The 23317-nt window shown below is 44.3% G+C and overlaps 1 protein-coding gene across 3 annotated transcripts in view; it reads left to right on the top strand.

Annotated features, from left to right (window-relative positions):
* Nucleotides 1-23317, top strand: part of GKAP1 (G kinase anchoring protein 1) — a 272831-nt gene that overhangs the window by 88064 nt on the left and 161450 nt on the right. For all 3 annotated transcript variants that reach the window (XM_029616830.1, XM_029616845.1, XM_029616837.1), the window contains exons 5-6: nucleotides 6841-6979; nucleotides 7092-7114. In XM_029616830.1, coding sequence (XP_029472690.1) covers nucleotides 6841-6979; nucleotides 7092-7114 — 162 coding nt within the window. The remainder of the gene's footprint in view (nucleotides 1-6840; nucleotides 6980-7091; nucleotides 7115-23317) is intronic.

The following is a 23317-nucleotide window of genomic DNA, read 5'->3' as shown; positions in this document are numbered from 1 at the left end:
TTGGATTTTCAGAAGGCATTTGACAAAGTTCCTTATGAGAGACTTCTAGGAAAAGAAATAAGTCATGGGATAGGTGGTGATGTCCTTTCGTAGATTACAAACTGGTTAAAAGACAGGAAACATAGAGTAGGATTAAATGGACAATTCCTTCAATGGAGAAGAGTGAGCAGTGGAGTGCCTCAGGGATCTGTACTGGGACCCGTGCTTTTTAATATATTTATAAATGATCTGGGAAGGAATACAGTGAGTCAGGTAATCAAATTTGCAGGTGACACAAAATTTTTCAGAGTAGTTAAATCACAAGTGGATTGTGATAAATTGCAGGAAGACCTTGTTAGACTAGAAAATTGGTCATCCAAATGGCAGATGAAATTTAATGTAGATAAGTGCATGGTGAAGTATATAGGGAAAAGTAACCCATGCTATAGTTACACGATGTTAGGTTCCATATTAGGAGCTACCACCCAGGAAAGAGAACTAGGCGTCATAGTGGATAATACATTGAAATCATCAGTTCAGTGTGCTGCAGCAGTCAAAAAAAAGCAAACAGAATGTTAGGAATTATTAGGAAGGGAATGGTGAATAAAATGGAAAATGTCATAATGCCTCTCTCGCTCCATGGTGAGACCGCACCTTGAATGTGTACAATTCTGGTAACAGCATCGCAAAAAGGATGTGATGGAGAAGGTACAGAGAGGGGCGACCAAAATGATAAAGGGGATGGAACAGCTCCCCTATGAGGAAAGACTAAAGAGGTTAGGACTGTTCAGCTTGGAGAAGAGACAACTGAGGGGGATATGATAGAGGTGTTTAAAATCATGAGAGGTCTAGAACGGGGAAATGTGAATCGGTTATTTACTCTTTCGGATAATAGAAGGTCTAGGGGGCACTCCATGACGTTAGCATGTAGCACATTTAAAACTAATCAGAGAAAGTTCTTTTTCACTCAATGCACAATTAAACTCTGGAATTTATTGCCAGGGGATGTGGTTAGTGCAGTTAGTGTAGCTGTGTTTAAAAAGGGTTTGGATAAGTTCATGGAGGAGAAGTCCATTACCTGCTATTAATTAAGTTGACTTAGAAAATAGCCATCAGTAGCATGGGATAGACTTAGTTTTTGGGTATTTGCCAGGTTCTTATGGCCTGGATTGGCCACTGTTGGAAACAGGATGTTGGGCTTGATAGACCCTTGGTCTGACCCAGTATGGCATGTTCTTATGTTCTTATACGCCTCTGAGCCATGAGGTCCAACGAACAGAAAATCATCCAAGAAGTGGACAATTCCTGTCAAGCCCGTGTGCCGGGATAGGTCCCAGTGTATTAAGGTGCTGAATGTCTCGAAGTGTGCACATGAAACCCAGCACTCCGTGGGCATGTGTTTATCGAAGTAGTAAGCGTCCTCGAAACAAAATCCTCATAAAGGGAAGTCGACCAGATGCACCGGAAAGTGGACTCTGTCGACCTTCACCATGAGACCCCCCTTCCCCGCAATCCATGAGGAGGTCACGTGCACTGTGGACGGAAGCATATTAGACCACACATGCCTCCCATGGGATGAAGGAAAGCTTGTGTATCAGTCTGAATTTACCCTGAGATTGTGTATGTCTGAATTTACTCTGTTCCTTCTTTGGCACCACCGCTAGAGGTGACAGGATCATCTTGTCAAAGGGCAGGAGGTTGAAGGGACCTGCTACCCTGCCTAATTTCCACCCCCAGCTTCTCTCTCACTACATCAGTGACCTTGTTGCGGAGTGTACATTTGCGTGCTGGGCAGGGTTCAGAGGACCCTCATACAGGATTCTGAAGCCCTCCTTGAAAACCTGGTGTAAAGTAAAGGCTGCATGTCTTTTGGGATAGAGGCTAAGACCAGACGCCAGTCGTGCCCAGCTGACTGGGGTCGGGGCTCGCTTGTAAGGGCTACTTGCCCCTGTTGCTTGGGGCTTTCTTGGTACATTTGGTGGCGGAGTTACTAGCGGAGCAGGTGGAGCAGATGTGCTTGTACTTGCAATCCTGTGTCGTGCAACCCCTTTGTTGTACCACCAACAGGCTTCCACCGAGGTGTCAGCTGCCTGCCCCTGCCCCTGGGAGCCTCCCTGAGTACGAAAGTAGTGATTGTGTGCTCGTGTTTCTGAATTGCATGCCATCGTGTGTCAGCCAAAACTTGACGTCTTATGCACCCCATGACATGGATGGTTTATCATATAATAATTATATAAGCTACAATCCCACAGCGTAAAAACTATATAATGGTGTAGGTACACAAGGTAATCTCATTCCATGGCAGACCTCATACGGGGCATACGTATCTAATGCCAATTCGCAGTAGTACGGCAGCAATATAATCATTGGTCTATTGCCCGATGTATATTTTTTTTAAAAAGTTTTTCTCATGCGTGAGTGAACAGTAGAATAGCCCATTGGCATATCACAAGATGTATAGCAAGTGAACAGTTGAGTAGCCCATTGGCATATCACAAGGTATATAGCATCGCAACTTTTGCACTTATCTTTTCTGAAGCTTTGCCGGTTTTTTCAAGAAGTTAGCAGAGACATGGGCGTGAGGACATGCGCGGAGTCAAGCCCATTCAACGTAACTTAGAGCTATATTTATAAAAAATTTGTTAAGTAGCAGTGGTACGAACGTGAAATTAAGAGTAACAGCAGCATCATTGACGATAGTCTTTTTTTCTCTGCTAGAGTAACAGCAGCATCATTGACGATAGTCTTTTTTTCTCTGCTAGAGGGGACGTAAGCGCGCCATTTTTTAAATAATAATTAACCAATCAGAATGCATGCTCCGCCCAGGAAATGACGGGCACGGAGCTGAAAAAATCATACCAGGGAATACCATTTGATGGCTGCATTGAGGCCATCAGGATCTGTACACCGTAGTTGAAATATCCAGCGTTGTTCTCGTTGATTGAGAAGTTTCTGAAGGTCTCCCCCTCTCATAGTGGGAAAAATGCGGTCAATGACCCGCCATTTAAGATCCATAAACTGATGTTGATTGTCAAGGCAATGTTGTACAATAGGCGCATTGGTTTTACAAGTGTTGAGACAGCTCCGATGTTCAATTAATCGTGTTTTTATATTACGTTTGGTTCTTCCAACATAGATTTTATTACATGGACAGATGATAATATATATGACATGAGAAGTAGAACAGGTAGAATGAAAATAAGCGTCATGAATAGTACCAGCGCTATCAGTCCATGAGGGGCCATCCAAAGATTGCGGCCGTCCACAAACCCGGTCTCAGAGCAACCGCAACCCACCGTGATCAACATTTCGTCTCAACACCTTTCACCTGCACAGTTGTCTCTAGCAGAGAAAAAAAGACTATCGTCAATGATGCTGCTGTTACTCTAGCAGAGAAAAAAAGACTATCTTCAATGATGCTGCTGTTACTCTTAATTTCACGTTCGTACCACTGCTACTTAACAAATTTTTTATAAATATAGCTCTAAGTTACGTTGAATGGGCTTGACTCCGCGCATGTCCTCACGCCCATGTCTCTGCTAACTTCTTGAAAAAACCGGCAAAGCTTCAGAAAAGATAAGTGCAAAAGTTGCGATGCTATATACCTTGTGATATGCCAATGGGCTACTCAACTGTTCACTTGCTATACATCTTGTGATATGCCAATGGGCTATTCTACTGTTCACTCACGCATGAGAAAAACTTTTTAAAAAAAATATACATCGGGCAATAGACCAATGATTATATTGCTGCCGTACTACTGCGAATTGGCATTAGATACGTATGCCCCGTATGAGGTCTGCCATGGAATGAGATTACCTTGTGTACCTACACCATTATATAGTTTTTACGCTGTGGGATTGTAGCTTATATAATTATTATATTTTGGTCAGCTTCTCCCTCTTTCAAAATCAGGTGCTTGAGTGCAGTTGTGGTCATTATGGATGGTTTATCAGCCATTTGTTTTCTGAATCGCTCTTCATAATTCAGTTAAGTGAATCCCTCGTAAGTGAAGTGGGCACTGACGGTGGTTTCTAAATAAGACCACAAAACTAAGTGCTGCGAGGGATCGGCTCGGCCGACTATTGATGCTAGCCGTGTAAAAGATCTCACCTAGTTGTTAATGTTCCTCGAGATCCGCTTGGGACCCGAAGGAACCTCATGCTGTTTGTGATCCTTGCGTGACCCTTCCGCCTTCCTACGCCTCTCTAGCAAGCTAAAAATATCAACATACTGGCAATGGAGTATGCAGTGCCGGAGTGAACGCGGAACACCCTGCCACAACTGCTTTGTCGTGTTTTTTGCTGGCAGGCTAGTGTTAGTGGCAATGGCGCTCCGCGAGCCTGCTTCTACTGATTACCCCTGGGAGCTAGGGAAGATGCTGGTGAGGAACTCCTGCTGCCCGAGGAGTCAGAGCGACAGGAGTGCCTCCTACTCTTCCTCTTATGCCTCTCTCCGCTTTTGTCTTGCTCTGCAGGGGGCTGGGCCTTAATGGCCTCTGTCTGGGGGTGAGACACTCTTTCCGCTCCTGGGGGTTGTTTAGGGAATTCCCCAGCCCCATGTGCTGATGTGACCCTGCTGAACTCACCTGCAGCAGTCGGCGGCGCCACAGGTTACACACTGGGGGTGTGGTCCAGACTCTCCTCTGTGGCACTCTGTAGGTCCAGTCAGTTTGGGGTACTGGAGCTCTGGAGTGCAGCGTAGACCAGGGCAGAAAGCGGGGGGACCAACATCACGGGCTCTTGCAGTTCCGGCACGCTGGTGCGCATGGGCTGCAGGCATGTGATGTGGCTGAAGTTCCTTTGGCTAGTACCAGGAGGCATACCTGGTTGCCAATGTGGTTAAGCCCCTTGGTAAAACTCGGAGGCCCTGGATATGGCCAGGCTGGCCTCTGCAGTCCTTCATCCTGGTCCCTGTGGACTGAAGGGGAACTCGGTGAAGCCATGAGGCCGGGCTCCTCTGGCTGCAAACCATTCTGTTCCTGAAGGAGTGAAACTTCCTGGTTAACTGGCTGATTGCCTTGCCTCCCCAGCCTCACTGGCTGGAGAGCCAGTGAGGGTGGCAGGGGGATCAACCATCCACAGCAGGAAAACTACCCCCAGGCTGCTTGGTTCCCATCCCCTGCGCCACACTGCTGTTCGGTGGGTTGCTGGGGTTTGGTGCCGGGGGGGGGGGGGGAGAGAAGCTGAGGTCTCTGTCTGGCTCTTCCCTTGGTTGCCCTGTGTTTCCCCGATCCCGCGTCTCCCCCTCCCCCACCCCTGGGGGTTACCGGCCAGTAGAGCACCTGGAGATTCCTCCCCTGGTGATACTGGGTTCCCCATGTCCTGCCATTGGGCCAGATGGCGAATCAAACCTCTAGCCCTGCAACTATGATCCCGAGCCATGGCTGAAGTAAGGTGCTACCCCTTAAAGCAGCCTGGAGAGAGCTGATTCGGATCCACCTACCTGCTATTCCTCAAGGGAGCTACCTCGTCGAGGTCTGGCTGCAAGACGGCTGGATCTCCTCCTCAGCTACCACCCTTGTGCTGCCTGAGAAAAACAGGGACGAAGAGGCTAACCTGAGGTCACAAAGAACAGACAGTGGGATTTGAACCCTGGCTTCCCTGGTTTGTAGCCTGACGCTTTAACCACTAGGCTACTCCTCGCTTCCTCTTTGCTGCTGTCGTTTTTTTGTTTTTTTTTTATATCAGCCAAATGACCAGATTGTTAGGCAGCAGTTTTCCCTAGCAAGGCAGCCACGCAGAGGACAGGAAGCAAAAGGGACCAGGGCACTGCACCCTGGTTAGATGCCTCCCCTCTGTGTCGCTGCCCCCGCCTCATGGGATGGCCCAGGGCCAGAGTTGCCCCCCCCCCCCCCCCCCCACTTGTAGCCTGAGGGTCCCGTGGTTGGGTCCAGACCTGCTCTTGTCGGGGGGCGATGCTGATGCCGTGTGGCAGAAGAGGCCATGTCTCCCTGCCCTTTCCTTGGCATTCGCGCATGCCGCAGCACTGCGTCTGTATGTTTATATGTATGTCTGTGTATATGTTTTTTTTGTTATTGTTTTGTTTTAGATGATTTCTATATATCGTATGTACTTGAAATACACCAAAGATGGCACGTTGATTTGACTTAAATGTGTATAGAAGTGGATTATAAATTTGTATACAATCTGGAGGTTTATCTCTCTTTATTATATCTAACACTTTTAGATACTGTCCCTTTGAGCATTATTTTTAGTATATTTTTGTATGTATGAGTGTGTATGTTTGAATGGATGTGATGATTTTTAGATTATAAGAAGTGAATACACTTTTGTGGTTTCATGGGATAAATAAAATTTGTATTTTTCTGTTGGAACTAGGGCTGGGAACTATCACCATAAGCTTTAATTTGCAACTACCCAGGGATGTTTTCCCCTATATTATATCCTTCTCTCGACTTATTTATAAGATATGATTGGACAAAGTATCTACTCCTTGGGATTTACTTGGTTCTTGTGACCCAGATTGGCTACTTATCAGAGACAGAATGCTGGGCTCAATAAAACTTTGGTCTGACCCAGTATGTTCATTGCAGTGGCAGTCCTCAGATGGAGGCCATGCATCACAAGTCCTGCCAGAGCATTGCAGTTATATCCCTAAATCTGGTCACTAGTTGCCATTGCTTGATGGCTTTGAAAGCTACCTCTGCGGAATCCTCAGCCTCACATATTTACTTTTTGATACATATGACTTGTACAACTCAAATGCTTGCATTTTACCAGGGTTATATTAAGTATAGCTGCTGGCCAGTTGTAATGCAGCTGCCTGAAGAGCTATTTTTGTTGTTAATACAGAGAGAGAACAAATTAATTCTATGTACTTTTTATTCCTGTGCTCAAGGAGTATGAAAATACAGACAGTGCTTCTCAGTCTAAAAGTGTAAACAAGAAAGAGAAGCGGAAGAATCAGCACTATCAACAGGGTAAAGATAAGCCTCTCACTGTGTCACTGAAAGACTTTCAGGCTGAAGCTAACACAGGTACAGTGATGGAAATCATTTATTTTTTCTTTTACAGTTTCACAGGTTCTGTAAATGTTTGCACCAATTGATTCCTATAAAACATTTTCTTTCCATTTTTTTCCTCTTGCAGATCACATCATTAAAAAGCAGGAGGTAAGTCATCTCTCATCCTGATTATATTTACAACTGTTTGAGAAATAATTGTGATTTTCTGATTTTTTTTTTCCCTTCAAGGATAAGCAGGATGGTAGTCCTCACACATAGGTGACATCAGATGGCACCTGGCATGGAAATTTGATTTCAAAATTTTAGAAACTTTGAGCATTTTATATTTCCACACATTCATGCAAGGGCCCCTTCAGATTCATCTTTTCTGTGGACAAGGCAGGCAAAGAGCCACACAATTAGGTGACATCATCTGACTGTGCGGAGTTGGGTACTGCTCTCTCCTAGCTCAGAATCTTACTAGAATTTTTCCTGAGCATGTGCGATCCTTTCCAGTGTCAACGCTGCCATGCAAGCTACCTCAGTCTTACTTTGTTTGCTACTCAAACTCTTGGAATATTAGCTCTCTCCTTCACATCGCCATGAAAATTGAGGTAATTGTTTTAATTTTTAGTTTTTAAGTTAGGAATTGAATTATTCTTGAAGAGAATTAGTTAGGAAAATGATAGATAATTAAATGTAAGTGTAAACTTTTTATTCCATTTCAAATTATACAGTGAAGAGACCATCATACTAGAATATATAAGCTTATGCTTAGTACACTTTAATTTTTATTAATTTTAAAATTTTTGTTACTGGTCAAATTAGATTAAATTCCGAATTTGTTACACAGGTAGTTTCAAACTCTTTGTGATAGCCATAATTTGAGCTGTGAAAAAAAAAAATTAGGGGACATTTCCCTGTGATGATTTGTACAGCAACCTGAGCAAGAATTACCGTATGTTAATCTCAAACAGGTTGTTTCACCACATCCAGAGTGCAATACCTTGATGGAGAAACTATAGTCAGAATTTGTCTACTAAATATTTAATTTAAAAAAAAAGTCTTTCTCAAAAACTGTTCTTTTCCCAAAAAAAAAAAAAAAAAAAGCCAATCTTCAAAGAATCTACACACTTTCTGGGACAAAGGCATTCAATCAGAGGACTTCTTAGACACCATCAGAATTTTACAAGGTAACAGAACACCTAAAATTACGGTAAACCAGTTTTTAAAGCAACAGATAGCATAATAACATCTGAGGATGCAATTTACCTGGCTTAAAAAAAAGGCAAGTTTTTTTCAGATACAATTATGCGCAATACACTTTCAAACATGCAAAGGGGTGATATGCATTGTAGATGTCATGTAATCCAATGATTAAAAAAACCTTGCTGAGAGCCGTTTCTTTGTCCATAGAAATCACACGACATTTCACAATTCGATGACACTTTGTTCTGGCAAAAACGCCTTATCCTTCTCCATGTCCATCAGGCCGATACAGTAAAACCCACAGGAGAGCCGGCGCTCCGAGGCGAGCACCCGCTCTCCCGACGCATGCACAGGCCACATTCCTGTGCACGCGATTTAGTATGCAAATGAGGGCCCGCGGTAAAAAGAGGTGCTAGGGACGCTAGCGCGTCCTTAGCGCCTCTTTTTTGACAGGAGTGGCGGCTGTCAGCAGGTTTGACAGCCGACGCTCAGTTTTGCCAGCGTCTGTTCTCAAACCCTCTGACAGCCACAGGTTCGGAAAACTAACGCCAGCATAATTGAGCATCTGTCTTCCGGGCCGCGGGCCGATTTAAATTTTTTCTTTTTTTTTTTTTATTTTGGGGCCTCCGACTTAATATAGCTATGATATTAAGTCGGAGGGTGTACAGAAAAGCAGTTTTTTCTGCTTTTCTGTACACTTCCCCGGCGCTGGCAGAAATTAACGCCAGCCTTTGGGCAGGCATTAATTTTTGAAAGTAAAATGTGCGGCTTCACTGCACATTTTGCTTTCTGGATCGCGCGGGAATAACTAATAGGGCCATCAACATGCATTTGATTGTTGCGGGCGCTATTAGTTTTGGGGGGGTTGGCTACGCGTTTTCGACGCGCTATTACCCCTTACTGTATAAGGGGTAAAGTTAGTGTGTCGAAAACGCGCGGCCAAACCCGGGCTAACAGTGCGCTCCACTGGAGCGCACTGTACTCTATCGGCCCATATTTGTGCACCAATGAACTCCAGTTCTCGAATCTGTGTTAGACTGGATCTTTTCTGTTGATTATGAATTCCAGATGAATCATTGCGAGGACTACCTGCTTCTCTTCTTGTTTTGTTCTTAACTTAGTACTTTGCACTTTGAGGCAGTGCCTAAGCGCAGGGAGTTATTAAAGATGTGAAACAAAGTATCTTTTATCATAACACTAGTCAAAAAAAAAAAAAAAAAGCATAATTTTCTGTCGATAAGCAGGCTGAATTAGCCATTATCTGTGGGTGACATCATTCAACAGCGCCAAAGAGACTTCTCTTTCCAAGCTAATAAAGATTTAAACTCTACTGAGCATGTGTGGGAGTTCTCATGCTGGCGTTACCTTGAGAGCCTCTTCAGTCTGTTTTTGTTTGAGCACAACTCAAGATGTATACTCCATCTCTCTAAATATTTTTCCAGAATCCTTTATATTATGTTTCTTTTTCTTCAGTTTCTTCACTTTTAGATGATTTGCTGCTCTGCAGCACCCACAATAGCACTTTTCAGTGCTACCAAAAAAAAAAAGAACTGAGCTGCCTCAGAATGTCCGTAGAACTGCATTCTTGGTAAGTCCCTCACGGCATGTTATCTTGCTTTTCCTCGGATGTGGCTATGCACCTATCTGCGTTCTCAATGCTCCAAGGTACCACACATAGAGGAACTGTGGAAGTCTCTCAAAAGCAGCAGTAGATCTTTCTCCCTGAGTGCAGCATCTGCCTCATGAGGAAATGAGTTGAGCAGGAGTTTCTCATGACCTCTCCCATCAGCCTAAATCAAAGCCACAGGGTGAGTGATATAATTGCCCTGCATCGAAGAAACGTAAGTCAGCATTGGCACTGTCAGCACAAGGCATCATGGTGCACTCAACGCATGGTGTGCCGATAGATGCGCTCAGTGCATCGATGGATCAGCTCAACATGCTGCACTGAGGCACCCAATCCACAGTGAACACCGAGGCAATGTGAGCAGAAATATACAGGCCATTTTGGCTCAGCTGCGAAGGTCTTATCAATTACCACAGCCTTCATTCTAGTCTCATAGTGGATGGTTTCTGATTAGAGACAGCAACTCCAGTATACTTCAAACTGTCACCTCTAAAAAGAAAGAAAAAAGAAAGAAAGAAACCTATTGAGGTGCAGGAACCTATCCTTGTCAGCTGAGAGGATGATCCACCACCTATGCCAGTTCAGAGGGCATGTCAGTTGCGCGACCAGACTCCAAGTCTAGTGCAAAATGTCTTTACTGCCTCATTTAAAGACAGATTAATCCAACCGAACCTCTTCAGCATTGTGGCAGTGATTCCTCAGACCTGAGTCCCAGTATTATCCATCGTGGTGAACACTTTCTCATAATCCTTGATAAAGGGCTCTTGATATTCACGCTCAATGGCATTTGGAGCCAAGCTGTTCAGATGTGGTTGACCAAGGTTTTTTCCTCTAAAGCAACTGGAAGAGACACCTGATACACGTTCATCATCATTAAGAACATAAGAAATTGCCAAGCTGGGTCAGACCAAGGGTCCATCAAGCCCAGCATCCTGTTTCCAACAGAGGCCAAAACCAGGCCACAAGAACCTGGCAATTACCCAAACACTAAGAAGAACCCATGCTACTGATGCAATTAATAGCACTGGCTATTCCCTAAGTTAAATTGATTAATAGCCATTAATGGACTTCTCCAAGAACTCATCCAAACCTTTTTTGAACCCAGCTACGCTAACTGCACTAACCACATCCCCTGGCAACAAATTCCAGAGCTTTATTGTGCGTTGAGTGAAAAAGAATTTTCTCTGATTAGTCTTAAATGTGTTACTTGCTAACTTCATGGAATGCCCCCTAGTCCTTCTATTATTCGAAAGTGTAAATAACCGAGTCACATCTACTCGTTCAAGACCTCTCATGATCTTAAAGACCTCTATCATATCCCCCCTCAGCCGTCTCTTCTCCAAGCTGAACAGCCCCAACCTCTTCAGCCTTTCCTCATAGGGGAGCTGTTCCATCCCCTTTATCATTTTGGTTGCCCTTCTCTGTACCTTCTCCATCGCAACTATATCTTTTTTGAGATGCGGCGACCAGAATTGTACACAGTATTCAAGGTGCGGTCTCACCATGGAGCGATACAGAGGCATTATGACATTTTCCATTCTATTAACCATTCCCTTCCTAATAATTCCTAACATTCTATTTGCTTTTTTGACTGCTACAGCACACTGAGCTGACGATTTTAAAGTATTATCCACTGTGATGCCTAGATCTTTTTCCTGGGTGGTAGCTCCTAATATGGAACCTAACATCGTGTAACTACAGCAAGGGTTATTTTTCCCTATATGCAACACCTTGCACTTGTCCACATTAAATTTCATCTGCCATTTGGATGCCCAATCTTCCAGTCTTGCAAGGTCCTCCTGTAATGTATCACAGTCTGCTTGTGATTTAACTACTGTGAATAATTTTGTATCATCCACAAATTTGATAAGCTCACTCGTCGTATTCTTTTCCAGATCATTTATATATATACTAGCCGTTAAGCCCGTAACAACGGGCTACATTAAAAAAAAATTTTCGGTCCATTTCCTTCCCCCTCCCCCCTCATTCTCCCCTCACCCTCTATTCTCCCTCCTACCTCCCCCCTCTAGTTTCCCTCCCTCTCTCCTCCCCCCCTCCCCTCAGTCACTCCCTCCTCCCTCCCCTCAGTCACAAACGGAAGATCTCTGGGGGAGGTCCCTCCCTTCCTCGCCGCCGCCATGTTTTCAAAGAGCTGACGCTCTGCTCTGACCGACGTGTTCGCCCGCACATGCGCAGTAGAGCTGCTCTCTACTGCGCATTTGTGGCATGTCGGTCAAGCCTCATTTATCTAATAGATTGAAAAGCACCGGTCCAAGTACAGATCCCTGAGGCACTCCACTGAGAAAATTGACCATTTAATCCTACTCTCTGTTTCCTGTCTTTTAACCAGTTTGTAATACACGAAAGGACATTGCCTCCTATCCCATGACTTTTTAGTTTTCGTAGAAGCCTCTCATGAGGGACTTTGTCAAACGCCTTCTGAAAATCCAAATACACTACATCTACCGGTTCAACTTTATCCACATGTTTATTAACCCCTTCAAAAAAATGAAGCAGATTTGTTAGGCAAGACTTCCCTTGGGTAAATCCATGTTGACTGTGTCCCATTAAATCATGTCTTTCTATATGCTCTACGATTTTGATCTTGAGAATAGTTTCCACTATTTTTCCTGGCACTGAAGTCAGGCTCATTGGTCTATAATTACCCGGATCGCCCCTGGAGCCTTTTTTAAATATTGGGGTTACATGTACCCGAAGACTGGAGGGTTACACCCTCCAGTCTTCGGGTACAATGGATGATTTAATGATAGGTTACAAATTTTAACTAATAGATCAGAAATTTCATTTTTGAGTTCCTTCAGAACCCTAGGATGCATACCATCCGGTCCAGGTGATTTGCTACTCTTTAGTTTGTCAATCTGGCCTACTACATCTTCCAGGTTCACAGTGATTTCATTCAGTTCGTCTGACTCATCACCCCTGAAAACCATCTCTGGAACTGGTATCTCCCCAACATCCTCATTAATAAACACGGAGGCAAAGAATTCATTTAGTCTTTCTGCAATGGCCTTATCTTCCCTAAGAGCCCCTTTAACCCCTCTGTCATCTAATGGTCCAACCGACTCCCTCACAGGTTTCTTGCTTTGGATATATTTTTAAAAGTTTTTATTATGAGTTTTTGCCTCTATGGCCAACTTCATTTCAAATTCTCTCTTCGCCTGTCTTATCAATGTTTTACACTTACCTTGACAATGCTTATGTTTTATCCTATTTTCTTCAGATGGATCCTTCTTCCAATTTTTGAAGGATGTTTTTTTTGGCTAAAATAGCCTCTTTCACCTCACCTTTTAACCATGATGGTAATCGTTTTGCCTTCCTTCCACCTTTCTTAATGTGCGGAATACATATGGACTGCGCCTCTAGGATTGTATTTTTAAACAATGTCCAAGCCTGTTGAACACTTTTAACCTTTGCAGCTGCACCTTTTAGTTTTTTTCTAACTATTTTCCTCATTTTATCAAAGTTTCCCTTTTGAAAGTTTAGAGTTAGAGCTGCAGATTTACTTATTGTCCCCCTTCCAGTTATTAGTTTAAATTTGATCATGTTATGATCACTGTTGCCAAGTGGCCCCACCACCGTTACTTCTCTCACCAAATCTTGCGTTCCACTAAGAATTAAATCTAAAATCTAAATAGCTCCCTCTCTTGTTGGTTCTTGAACCAATTGCTCCATGAAGCAATCATTTATTACATCCAGGAACTTTGTCTCTAGCAAGTCCTGATGTTACATTTACCCATAGGAGTTTTAGGTTAGTAACCCTCACTTTCAGGAGCGAATTCTACAAATACACCTTCTAAACCATTTCTGGATAAGCCTAACATCGTGCTTTAACACCTGTCAAATTTGAAGTTTGTAGAACAGGTGGTGACTAGGCTTAGGGCGTGATTTTCAAAACATGTATGTACACATGGGTTCTTCATGTGTACATACACTTTACCTGCATTAAGTGGATTTCTAAGGATTGCCATAAGATATACTGTTGAATTGTTCATATGTTTTACCCGTGTTAAGTAAAGTTAACTCAGCAAAAAGCTTTTGAAATTTGCTACAATAGTATGTTACCTTTATATGTGTAACTCCTTTGAAAAATAACCTGTTAGCCCCAAAGACCCTCTGCATAGAAAACGTAAGGTCCCTCCAGATATTGGATGCCCTGTTGGAGCAGATGAGAATGAGGAAACACCTATCTCTGGCGTTCCTGCAACTACAAAGTTGAATCTTGAATGCAGAGTTCAAGCTCTTTGGGGTTTGGAGTCATCCAACTACCACATCAGCCAATTGTTGGGTCTGCCCTGAATAAGGTGGCTGGACATTCTTGGCAAGGAAGATTTCTAAGACTCCATGTCTCTTGCCCTTATCTCTACATACTGGTTTCATATGGTGTAATATCCTTGCGACTTTATTCATAATCTGAAGGGTTTTTTCCCTTGCAATCTGTGGGAAGAGGGTCTTCTTACTCATAACTGGTTTTGAAGATGGGAAGAGTACATTTGTCACCTCTGTTTTGTCTACAAACTTTTCAACTCCCCCAGCCCAGGTCCCAGCCTTGACAATAGGTGATGGCACACAGTTGGGCTATCAATAATTCATAGCTTCTTCTCTGCAGTATCTTAGCAGACATAATGAATAGCAAGCAAATCCTCCTCCCCGCCCCCCACACACACACTCCCCCTCCCCAAACTCCTAAGTCCCAACACCCTTTCCCCTCACCCAGGCCATTTCCCTTTTATCATAGAACTCGGCAACGATATGCCCAAATCTGGACAACAGGAGAAACAAACAATGTGTAGGGAGGAACACTCCTCATCCATTCCTTCCCCACCCTCTAAGCACATTAATATTTCAATAAGACTTATATGTCCAAAGTTTTACTAACACAAAAATAAGTCCTTGTGTTACCCACTTCCAAAACTAAGGCAAAGGTAGACAATATCAAAATCGCAAAGTACATATTCATCAGTGTATCAGTTAAAGGAAAGAATATATAGCCAGGGTAAGTGTTCTTAGTACATACTTTCTTCTGGTGACATGCACTGTCAGAATACCAAAAGTAGGATTGCTAATGCTGAGTAGCTGATTAAGTGAGGAAAGAAAAAAAAATTCTCCACAACTGTGTTAACAGAAACCAGAGTTCTCAACCTGACCAACATGTGATATGCAGTAAATGTTGCCTAGATGTCCAAGCCATCTAGGAACCGCCGAAGTTTCTAACATATCACGCAAAATTCACTGCTTTTACTGAATCAAAAAAATAGTTTTATTTTGATATGTGACCTTTAGCCATGCTGGGAATTGAAGAACAAAACGCATGTTGTACTCCACTAGCTTTGCACGGATTGGGACAAAAGCTCTGTCGACACCGCCATGGAATAGTCAGGAAAAATAAGTATCTGCTGGCACTGATACTCTTAACTTCCAGGTTTGGCAATATTTGTGCAGAATATCTTCATGTCGTCAGCTATTCAAAAATTTTGCAAATACTGTTCTTTGATGGGTGCGCTCTATGTGAATCATGCCATGTGCTTCAGTGAGACCCAGTGTGTTACTCAGCCATGTTTCTAATATATCTGGCAGATCCCGGTCGCAGAGAGTTTATGGCAAGCTTATAAAATGCAGACTGCAGCGCCAGGATCTGTTTTCAAGATCCTCTATTTTCATCTTTGCTTTTCCCACTTCAGATTTCAATCCCAACAGTTCCAACTTGAGGGCCTGCATCCTGTCATATACACATCAGTAACGTGGGTCTTGACTTCCTGAAAACGCTTCTCATTGTCTGCAAATAGAGTATATATCTCCTAGAGTTTATTGTATACATTCTCAAATTTTTCTTCCAACGCAGCAACTGCTTGAGATGCGATTTCACTCACCCCCATCAGTGGGTGATTTCGGGGAAGGAGATTTCTCGTACTATCCATTTTGGTTATGTTGCATCCATCGGTCGCAGACAACTGCGACCGCTCTGCCTTACCTCTTTTTCTCCCCTTTCTCCCTCTTTCGGCAAGATGGCTGCCTCCAGTGCCGAGGGCCTCGGCGTTTCCATACCAGCAAGGGCATCCCCATCCGCCATGCTCACTCCTGTGGCCTCCTAGGGTGCGAGCATGCACATCTCCTACGCTCTAATACATGTCATGGTGGGAACCTCGGGGGCGGCCCCACCGCATGACGTCAGTACCTCTGGGTATATCTAGCCTCTGCCTCCGCTACCACATTGAGTTAGCAAAGACTTTGCTTCGCTACTCTGACTGCTCTAAGCTGCACGCTTAGACGCCGCTTTCATTCTAAGGGACTCGCTCCAGCAAGAAGCTCTAGACACCCGCTCCTTGGGGGTCTCGCGCTTCCAGCTTCCCTTCGAGGCTTCTCACTAATTAAGACAACTGCTCCTCGGGAGTCTTTCTTTCTAATCTATTCCAGGATATTGGACTTAGTCCCTCTAGGAGCGAGTATCCAATCTATCTTTATATCCTGCACCATGGACGTTCGGTCCCACCATTCTACCACCAGGAAGACGCCTTCATTCTGTGAGTACCTCTACGATCCGGCGCTCCAACTCCATCCACCAGCCGCGGCGTTACCCGCACTGTGGGCTCCCGCCTATCGTGAACATCTGGATGAGACTATACTTCTGAGCCTGTTGAACATACTGGCAATTCGTGGATCAGTGCCTTACCTTCCTGCTTTCACCATCTACCTACAGCTGTACAATAAAGACTCTATCCATACTGTGTCTGCTATCTAAGTCAGCCTATTGCGGTGGTTCCCCACGGAGCTCCTCCCTGTGGGCAGAGTCATCTCATTGCGACCAAGGGTCCACAATGCCACAAACACAACAGGTTACACGGGTTTTCCTCTGTCCCGCTGAACTGGTTTTGTTGTCATAAAAACTTGAATAGACTACAAAATTGCCTGATCTTCGCATCTGTTGCTTTACTGACCATGATTTCGCGAAAGAATATAAAAGAAAATAACCGTTTTGGGAAGTGGATCCCCGGAGCAGTACAGGAATACATCCTCACACTCTCATCACATAACCTCCTGACTTACTTTTATATCCATTATCTATACGGGGGTCTCCACTCTTAATGGGACCAACTGACCCATCCGTTATCCAATGCAGTTTAGGTTTCCAAGGCAAGAGTTACTCTAATGATAAAACCCTTGCAGGGTTCAGGGCGGGGTGCTGCTTTGCACTGTTTCTCATTGGTTCTTACTAGCGACAGACATCTCCTCGAAAAGGTAGAGGCAGACCCACGGGATAATTTTGATCCCAGGGCACCTGGTCTCACGAACAAAGCCACTGTCAGATCAGTCTGCTCGAATTAAAAGTGATCAGATACACTCTAGCAAAGTTCACGCATTATCTTCGAGAGAAGAGCATCTTAATTTGAACAACCTACCAGCTTACTATGTTTTATATCAGGAAACAGGGAGGCACAGAATTATAGCCTCTCTGCAAGGAAGTGTTCAAGATTGAGGCATGTGCAACCAGTCATTGGCTTCTCCTACAAGCCTCTTCTGGGAATCTTCAACATGCTGATGGATCATCTCAATAGAATATTCCTACCATGGGAGTGGTCTTTGTGCCAATTATCAACTGACAATCCATTCATTTTAGGAGGTTGACAGTCTTTTGACCTGTTTGTGCTGGTACAGAACAAATAATTTGATCAGTTTGTTCTTATTTCTATCCAGCAAGCTCAGTCTGAATAGGGTGCTTTCCTCCTCTACTGGGGGATAAGCCCCATGGATACTTTTCTACCACTACTGCTGATTGCCAGGGCAGTGCAAAAGCTGTTGTAAGACCATGTTCCCTTACTTTTTATAGCTCCAGCATGGCCTGGACAAACATAGTTTGCATATCTTGTACAACTTTCTAGCACTGCCCTCATTATACTTGGAGACAGACCCCAAGATGAAAGAATCACCCAAGTCTTCTGTACTTCAAACCGAACATCCTTGTCTAGATATAGTAAGGCAGGTACTGTGGTTTTAGGCTTGTAGCTGTTCTACTCTTGGATGCATGCTAATCTGTAACCAGGTAAATTGACAAACTAGAAAGATTACAGAGCTATTGTGGCCTAGACTATTTATTTATGAACTTTTATTTACCGACATTCGTGAAACACATCATGCCGGTTTACAATGAACAGAAAGGAGGAAAATTACAATAAACAGGGGAGGGGGAGATGGGGAAGGCAAGAAATGGAAGAGGGATGGGAGAAGAGGGTGGAGACAGGGAGGAGATGGAAAAGGCAGTAAAGACTGAATACATAGGAACTGCGTACAACAAAGGAACTATATACAGTTGAAAATATGTACATCTACATACATCTTATGTAGCACTATATATGACTGTAAATATCTTATCATTCAAGGTTGATATCATCAGTATAAGAAATTAGGGGGTGGCAGGCAGGGGAGGTAGGGCAAGGGAGGAGCTGGAGATGAGAGGAATGGGCATAACAGAAGGAGATTGAGTTTTTTTTAAGGATATTTAATTTATAGAAACCTCCCTTTAGGAGAGCTTTGATGTGGGGTTTAAAGTTTAGGTGTTGGTCTATAATGATACCTAGGTCTCTTACAGATTGTGACTGGGAGTGGGCTGTAGCTGTGTTCTGGAGAGTATTCTGTAGTGTGGGGCGTGAGAAACGGTCGGGATGATTAGAGATGACATGTAATTCAGTTTTTGATGTATTTAGAGCTAGATGGAGGTTAGATAGCAAGGAGTTTATAGAGGCAAGACATGATTCCCAGAAATGCAAGGATTCATTTATGGATTTTTGAATCGGGATGAGAATCTGCACGTCGTCTGCATATAAGAAGAATTTCAGGCCTAGGTTGGAGAGAAGGTGGCATATTTATTTATTTATTTATTTTTAGTTTTTATAAACCGACGCTCCTGTATAATATACACATCGCACCGGTGTACAATGAAACAAAACTGTCGCCTCGGGGCTTACATTTAACAAATAACATTATATCATTATAACGATAACATAGTAATTAACATTTAAACATTTAAATATAGTGGTATAGTGGTAGGAGTTAAATATTGAAAAGGGTGGAGGATAGTGAGGATCTTGGGGGACACCTTGTGTAATGGGGATGTGTGAGGATTCGTATTTGTCAATTTTTACTAGGTACACTCTGTGTGTGAGATAGGAGGAGAGCCAGGAGAGGGCTGTGTCAGCAATACCTATTTCTGCCAATCGGGTTGTTAAGATTTGGTGGTTGACAGTGTCATAGGCGGCTGAAATGTCTAGGAGGGCAAGTAAGTACGAGTTTCCATGGTCCATACCTTTGAGTATGGTGTCTGTCATTGCCAGTAATAGGGTTTCAGTACTACGGCTTTATGGAGACCGAATTGTAAAGGGTGGAGGATGTTGTGGTCTTCTAAGAAGTCAGTCAGTTGCTTGTTAATCACCCTCTCTAGGATTTTAGATATGAAAGGCAGGTTGGAGATCGGTCGGAAGTTAGCAGGGTCAGTGGGGTCAAGTGTAGGTTTTTTAAGGAGAGGCTTTACTACGGCAAGTTTAAGTGGGTCTGGGATGCTGCCAGCAGTGATGGAGTAGTTGATTAGGTCAGTAATGGGTTTAGCAATGGTGGAGGTAATAGAGAGGAGGGATTTTGAGGGAATGGTGTCTGAGGTGTGGGTGGTTGGTTTCATCTTTTTTAGAATGGCCTCGACTTCCATGTTGGTGGTGAGATCAAAAGTTGTAAGGTTGTTCCTATTGTCGTTGGGTAGGGGGGCAAGGGGGGAGGGGTTGGTAGGGAAGCGAAGTAGAATGTTATCGGTTTTGTTCTTGAAATACAATGCTAGTTCTTCACATCTATCACTGGTGTTTGTCTCGTTGAGTGTGGGTGTGGTGGAGCTTGTGAGTTCTGTGACGTATGTGAAAAAGGCATTCGCATTAAATTGATAGTCATGGATTTTTGTAGCGTGAAAGTCTCGTTTGGCTTGGAGAATAGCTTGACGGTACGTGTGTAAGGTGGTGTTGTAAGTTGCTTTATGTAGCGCGGATGGTTGTTTGCGCCATGAGCGTTCTTTGGATCTTAGTTCCTGTTTAATCTTTTTTAGTTTAGCGGAGTACCATGATTTCCTTTTCTCAATTTGTGTTAGGGGTATTTCTTTGTGGATGATGGGGCAAAGCTCGTTGGCTATGGCAGTGGTAAGATTGTTCCAGGAGAATAGTGCAGTGTCTGGGTTGGTGAGGTCGAGATTGTTTGTTTGTTACTTTGTCAAAGGCTAGGGTAAGCTCTTCAGTGGTACAGGGTTTACGGAAGGAGATGGTTTTACTATGTTTTTGTGAGGCAGGTAGGGGGAAATTGGTCGTAAGGAGGGTATTAATAAGGAAGTGGTCGGACCACTGTACTGGGGTGACCACAGGGGGGGTAGATGTTGTTAGTTTAGAATTAACAAAGATGAGGTCGAGGGTATGACCTGCTTTGTGTGTGGGTTCGGTAATAATTTGACTGAAACCCTGGGCTTTGAGGGTGTCCAGTAGAATCTCGCAGGCGGGGGTGGCGGAGTGGACATCCACATAGAGATTGAAATCTCCTAGTATAATGGTAGGGAGGTCTGCTTTGATGTTGACAGTAAAGTATTGAATGATGGGTGAGGGATCTTGTTCAATTAGGCCTGGGGGGGCATAAACGAGGCAGATCTGCAGGGATTTGGATGTAAATAGCGCAATTTCCAGTTTGGACTAATTCGCCCCAAATGGAGGGCATGCCCACTGACTTGTTGAATGCTTTGTATAACACCCTTTTGGCTAAGAGCTGATCCTCTAGCCTCTTATACCATGTCACATCCCTTCTGACAGCCTCATAAGGATTCCATAATTAAAATCGTAGTATTCTCCAATTACTGATTGAATTTAATGGGCTCCTATGGCACTGACTTCCTAGGCATTAGGACACTGGCCTTAATCTTTGTCCTCTGTGCCCTGACTAGCTTCAGTGGCCAAGTTTGGAGACTGTTACGCTGCAGGCATCAATGGTTGGCCATTTAACCTGCTGAATAGTTTGCAAGCGCTTGCTTCTAGAACAAGTTCAGACTCTATAGAAATTCCTTCATCTATTATTTTCAAGCTCCATGTGTGTCTTCATTGAGAATATATTACAATTTTAATCTTCAGGGCAACAAACAATTCTTCAATAAACAAAGTCCATACTTGGCGTCCAAAAACCCCCCACAAAGCACAAAAATCCTTGCAGCTTCTCAGATTGTTCAGATAACAGCCACATAGCACTTCTGTCTTTTTTTAGCATTGCTTCTAGAAACAAGTAAACAAGAAGAAACGTTCCTTCTGTGCACTTGAGACATAGCTAGCTAACCCCAGGCAAATACACAGGGCTGTAGTCCAATGTCCTCTTCCTATTTCTTCCTGATTAATACTTCAGAGTTTTTGTTGTAGTACTAACTTTCTAATTCTTAGCAGTTCAAAAACTCTCCCAAAAATTTTTCATCTCTCTTCCTTGTGAGTTTTCCTAAACACCTCTACAAAACTTGTCCTTTCTTTTTACTCAAAATCAGCAGTTTAGAATTTCCTTTTCTACAATAAACCTGGAAAAATTTACTTCACATTCATCCTTTTCACTATCTGTCTCCATGGCTGTCTGCCCAACCTTTTCCTTGGCTGTGATCTCCCCTTTTACTGCTCCAGGACCATCTTATACACCTAAACAAAGTCTTCCGTGAGATGCTAATAACCCTCCCCCATCCTGAGTCATGTGTGCTGGCTTTCGACCCAAGAGACTAGGCAGAAGTATCCTGGGAAATGTAGTTCCCTGCTTGGCTACTTTCACTTTCCCTTACTTATAACCAATCTTACACTAATCTTAATGGTTTTTAAGCAGATTCCTGGTTGACATTTTGGTGCTAGGTAGAGTGCAAACCACCAGTGTGTTATTTCTCCAATGGATCAGATATTCCAAATGGTGATAATGCTATAACATATGTGATAATAGTACTATCACATGACACAAATGCAAATTTTTGGAAGGGGCAGGATTAAGGGGGGTTTGGGCAGGATTAATTAAAATGAGGAGGCAGTATCGCACCGTGCGATAAAATAATGCTTGCTATTGCTTGGTTTTAAACCTGGAAATAACTACACTTTTTTTCCGCACTAGCTCTCTCTCTCGCTTTTGCTCTCGCTCTCACCCTAATAGTAATAGCCTGTCTAGGCACTTTGTGAGCTGCAAAGTAGAAGTATTGCGGGGTACAAAAACTTTACTGCACCACGCGATACCACCTATGCAAAGCGCTATGGGGCAGACTTTCAAAGGCTACGCGCGTAACCTGAGAAAATCTGCCCCTGCGCGTGCCGAGCCTATTTTGCATACGCTCGGCGGCGCGCACAAGCCCCAGGACGCGCAGATGTCCCGGGGCTTCGAGGAAGGGGCGGGTCCGGGGGCGTGGCAGCGGCCCGGGGACAGGTCCGGGGCGGTTTGGGGGCATGGCAGCGGTCTGGGGGCTGGGCCGAATCCCTCGGCACAGTGGCCTGTGCTGGGGGATGGCAAGCCGGCGCACTTAAGTTATGCCTGCCTAGGGCAGGCGTAACTTTTGTTTTCACAGGACAAGCAAGGATGGTAGTCCTCACATATGGGTAACATCATCAGGATGGAGCCCAATCGCGGAAAACTTCTGTCAAAGTTTCCAGAACGTTGACTGGCCCCTACTAGGCATGCTCAGCATGGCACTAACAATGCAGCCAGCAGGGTTTCCCCTTCAGTCTTCTTTTTTCCGCGCAGCAGTAGCCTCGCGGTTTAGGAGCTCTAAATTGATTCCTGACAGGAATTTTCCTCACGGAATTATTTAAAGTTAAATTGCCCCACAGGGGTCCCTCTCACTTTTCTTCGACCGCGGTACTTCGGTGAGTTTTTCTCCGTTTTTCCGTCGAGTTTGGCCCTTGTGGCCTACTGGCCATCGACTGTACCGCGGCTCGATTTTTTTCAATGGACATGGCGTCTGGGTTCCGTTGGTGCCCAGACTGTACTCGCACCATGTCTATCACAGACCCCCATGGAGTTTGTGTAATGTGTTTAGGCCGTGAGCATGATGTCCTGACTTGCACCAAATGTGCCCTCATGACACCAAAAGGTCGCAAAGCCAGAGTGGAGAAGATGGAACTCCTCTTCCTTGCTCAGACCCCGACTCCGTCCATTGCATCGACGTCATCGGAACCGGCACCGTCGACTTCGCGCCAGCATCGACCACCGACCGGTGACCGACCACCATCAACGTCTTCACGGCCATCGACACCCGCTACTCCCCCTCAGGATCGAGGGGCTCGCAGGGAGAGACATCGACATCGCAAGACTCAGACTATCGAGGGAGTGAAGTCATTGACCTCGCCACCGTCTGAGCCACCGTCGAAGAAGCCCCTTTCAGGAAAGGCACCGACCATTCCTGCGACCGGGTCATTGAGGTCACCCTCACCCGATCGGGGTTTGGGAGTCGCGATTCCGCCTGTAAAGGTGGTCCCGCCGACTGTGCCTCTGCCTCCCTCTTC

The sequence above is a fragment of the Rhinatrema bivittatum genome, chromosome 1, assembly GCF_901001135.1.
Source record: "Rhinatrema bivittatum chromosome 1, aRhiBiv1.1, whole genome shotgun sequence".
In the NCBI taxonomy this organism is placed as follows: domain Eukaryota; kingdom Metazoa; phylum Chordata; class Amphibia; order Gymnophiona; family Rhinatrematidae; genus Rhinatrema; species Rhinatrema bivittatum.
Note: the sequence above shows the minus strand (reverse complement) of the source record. Positions and strands in the feature narration are given on the sequence as shown.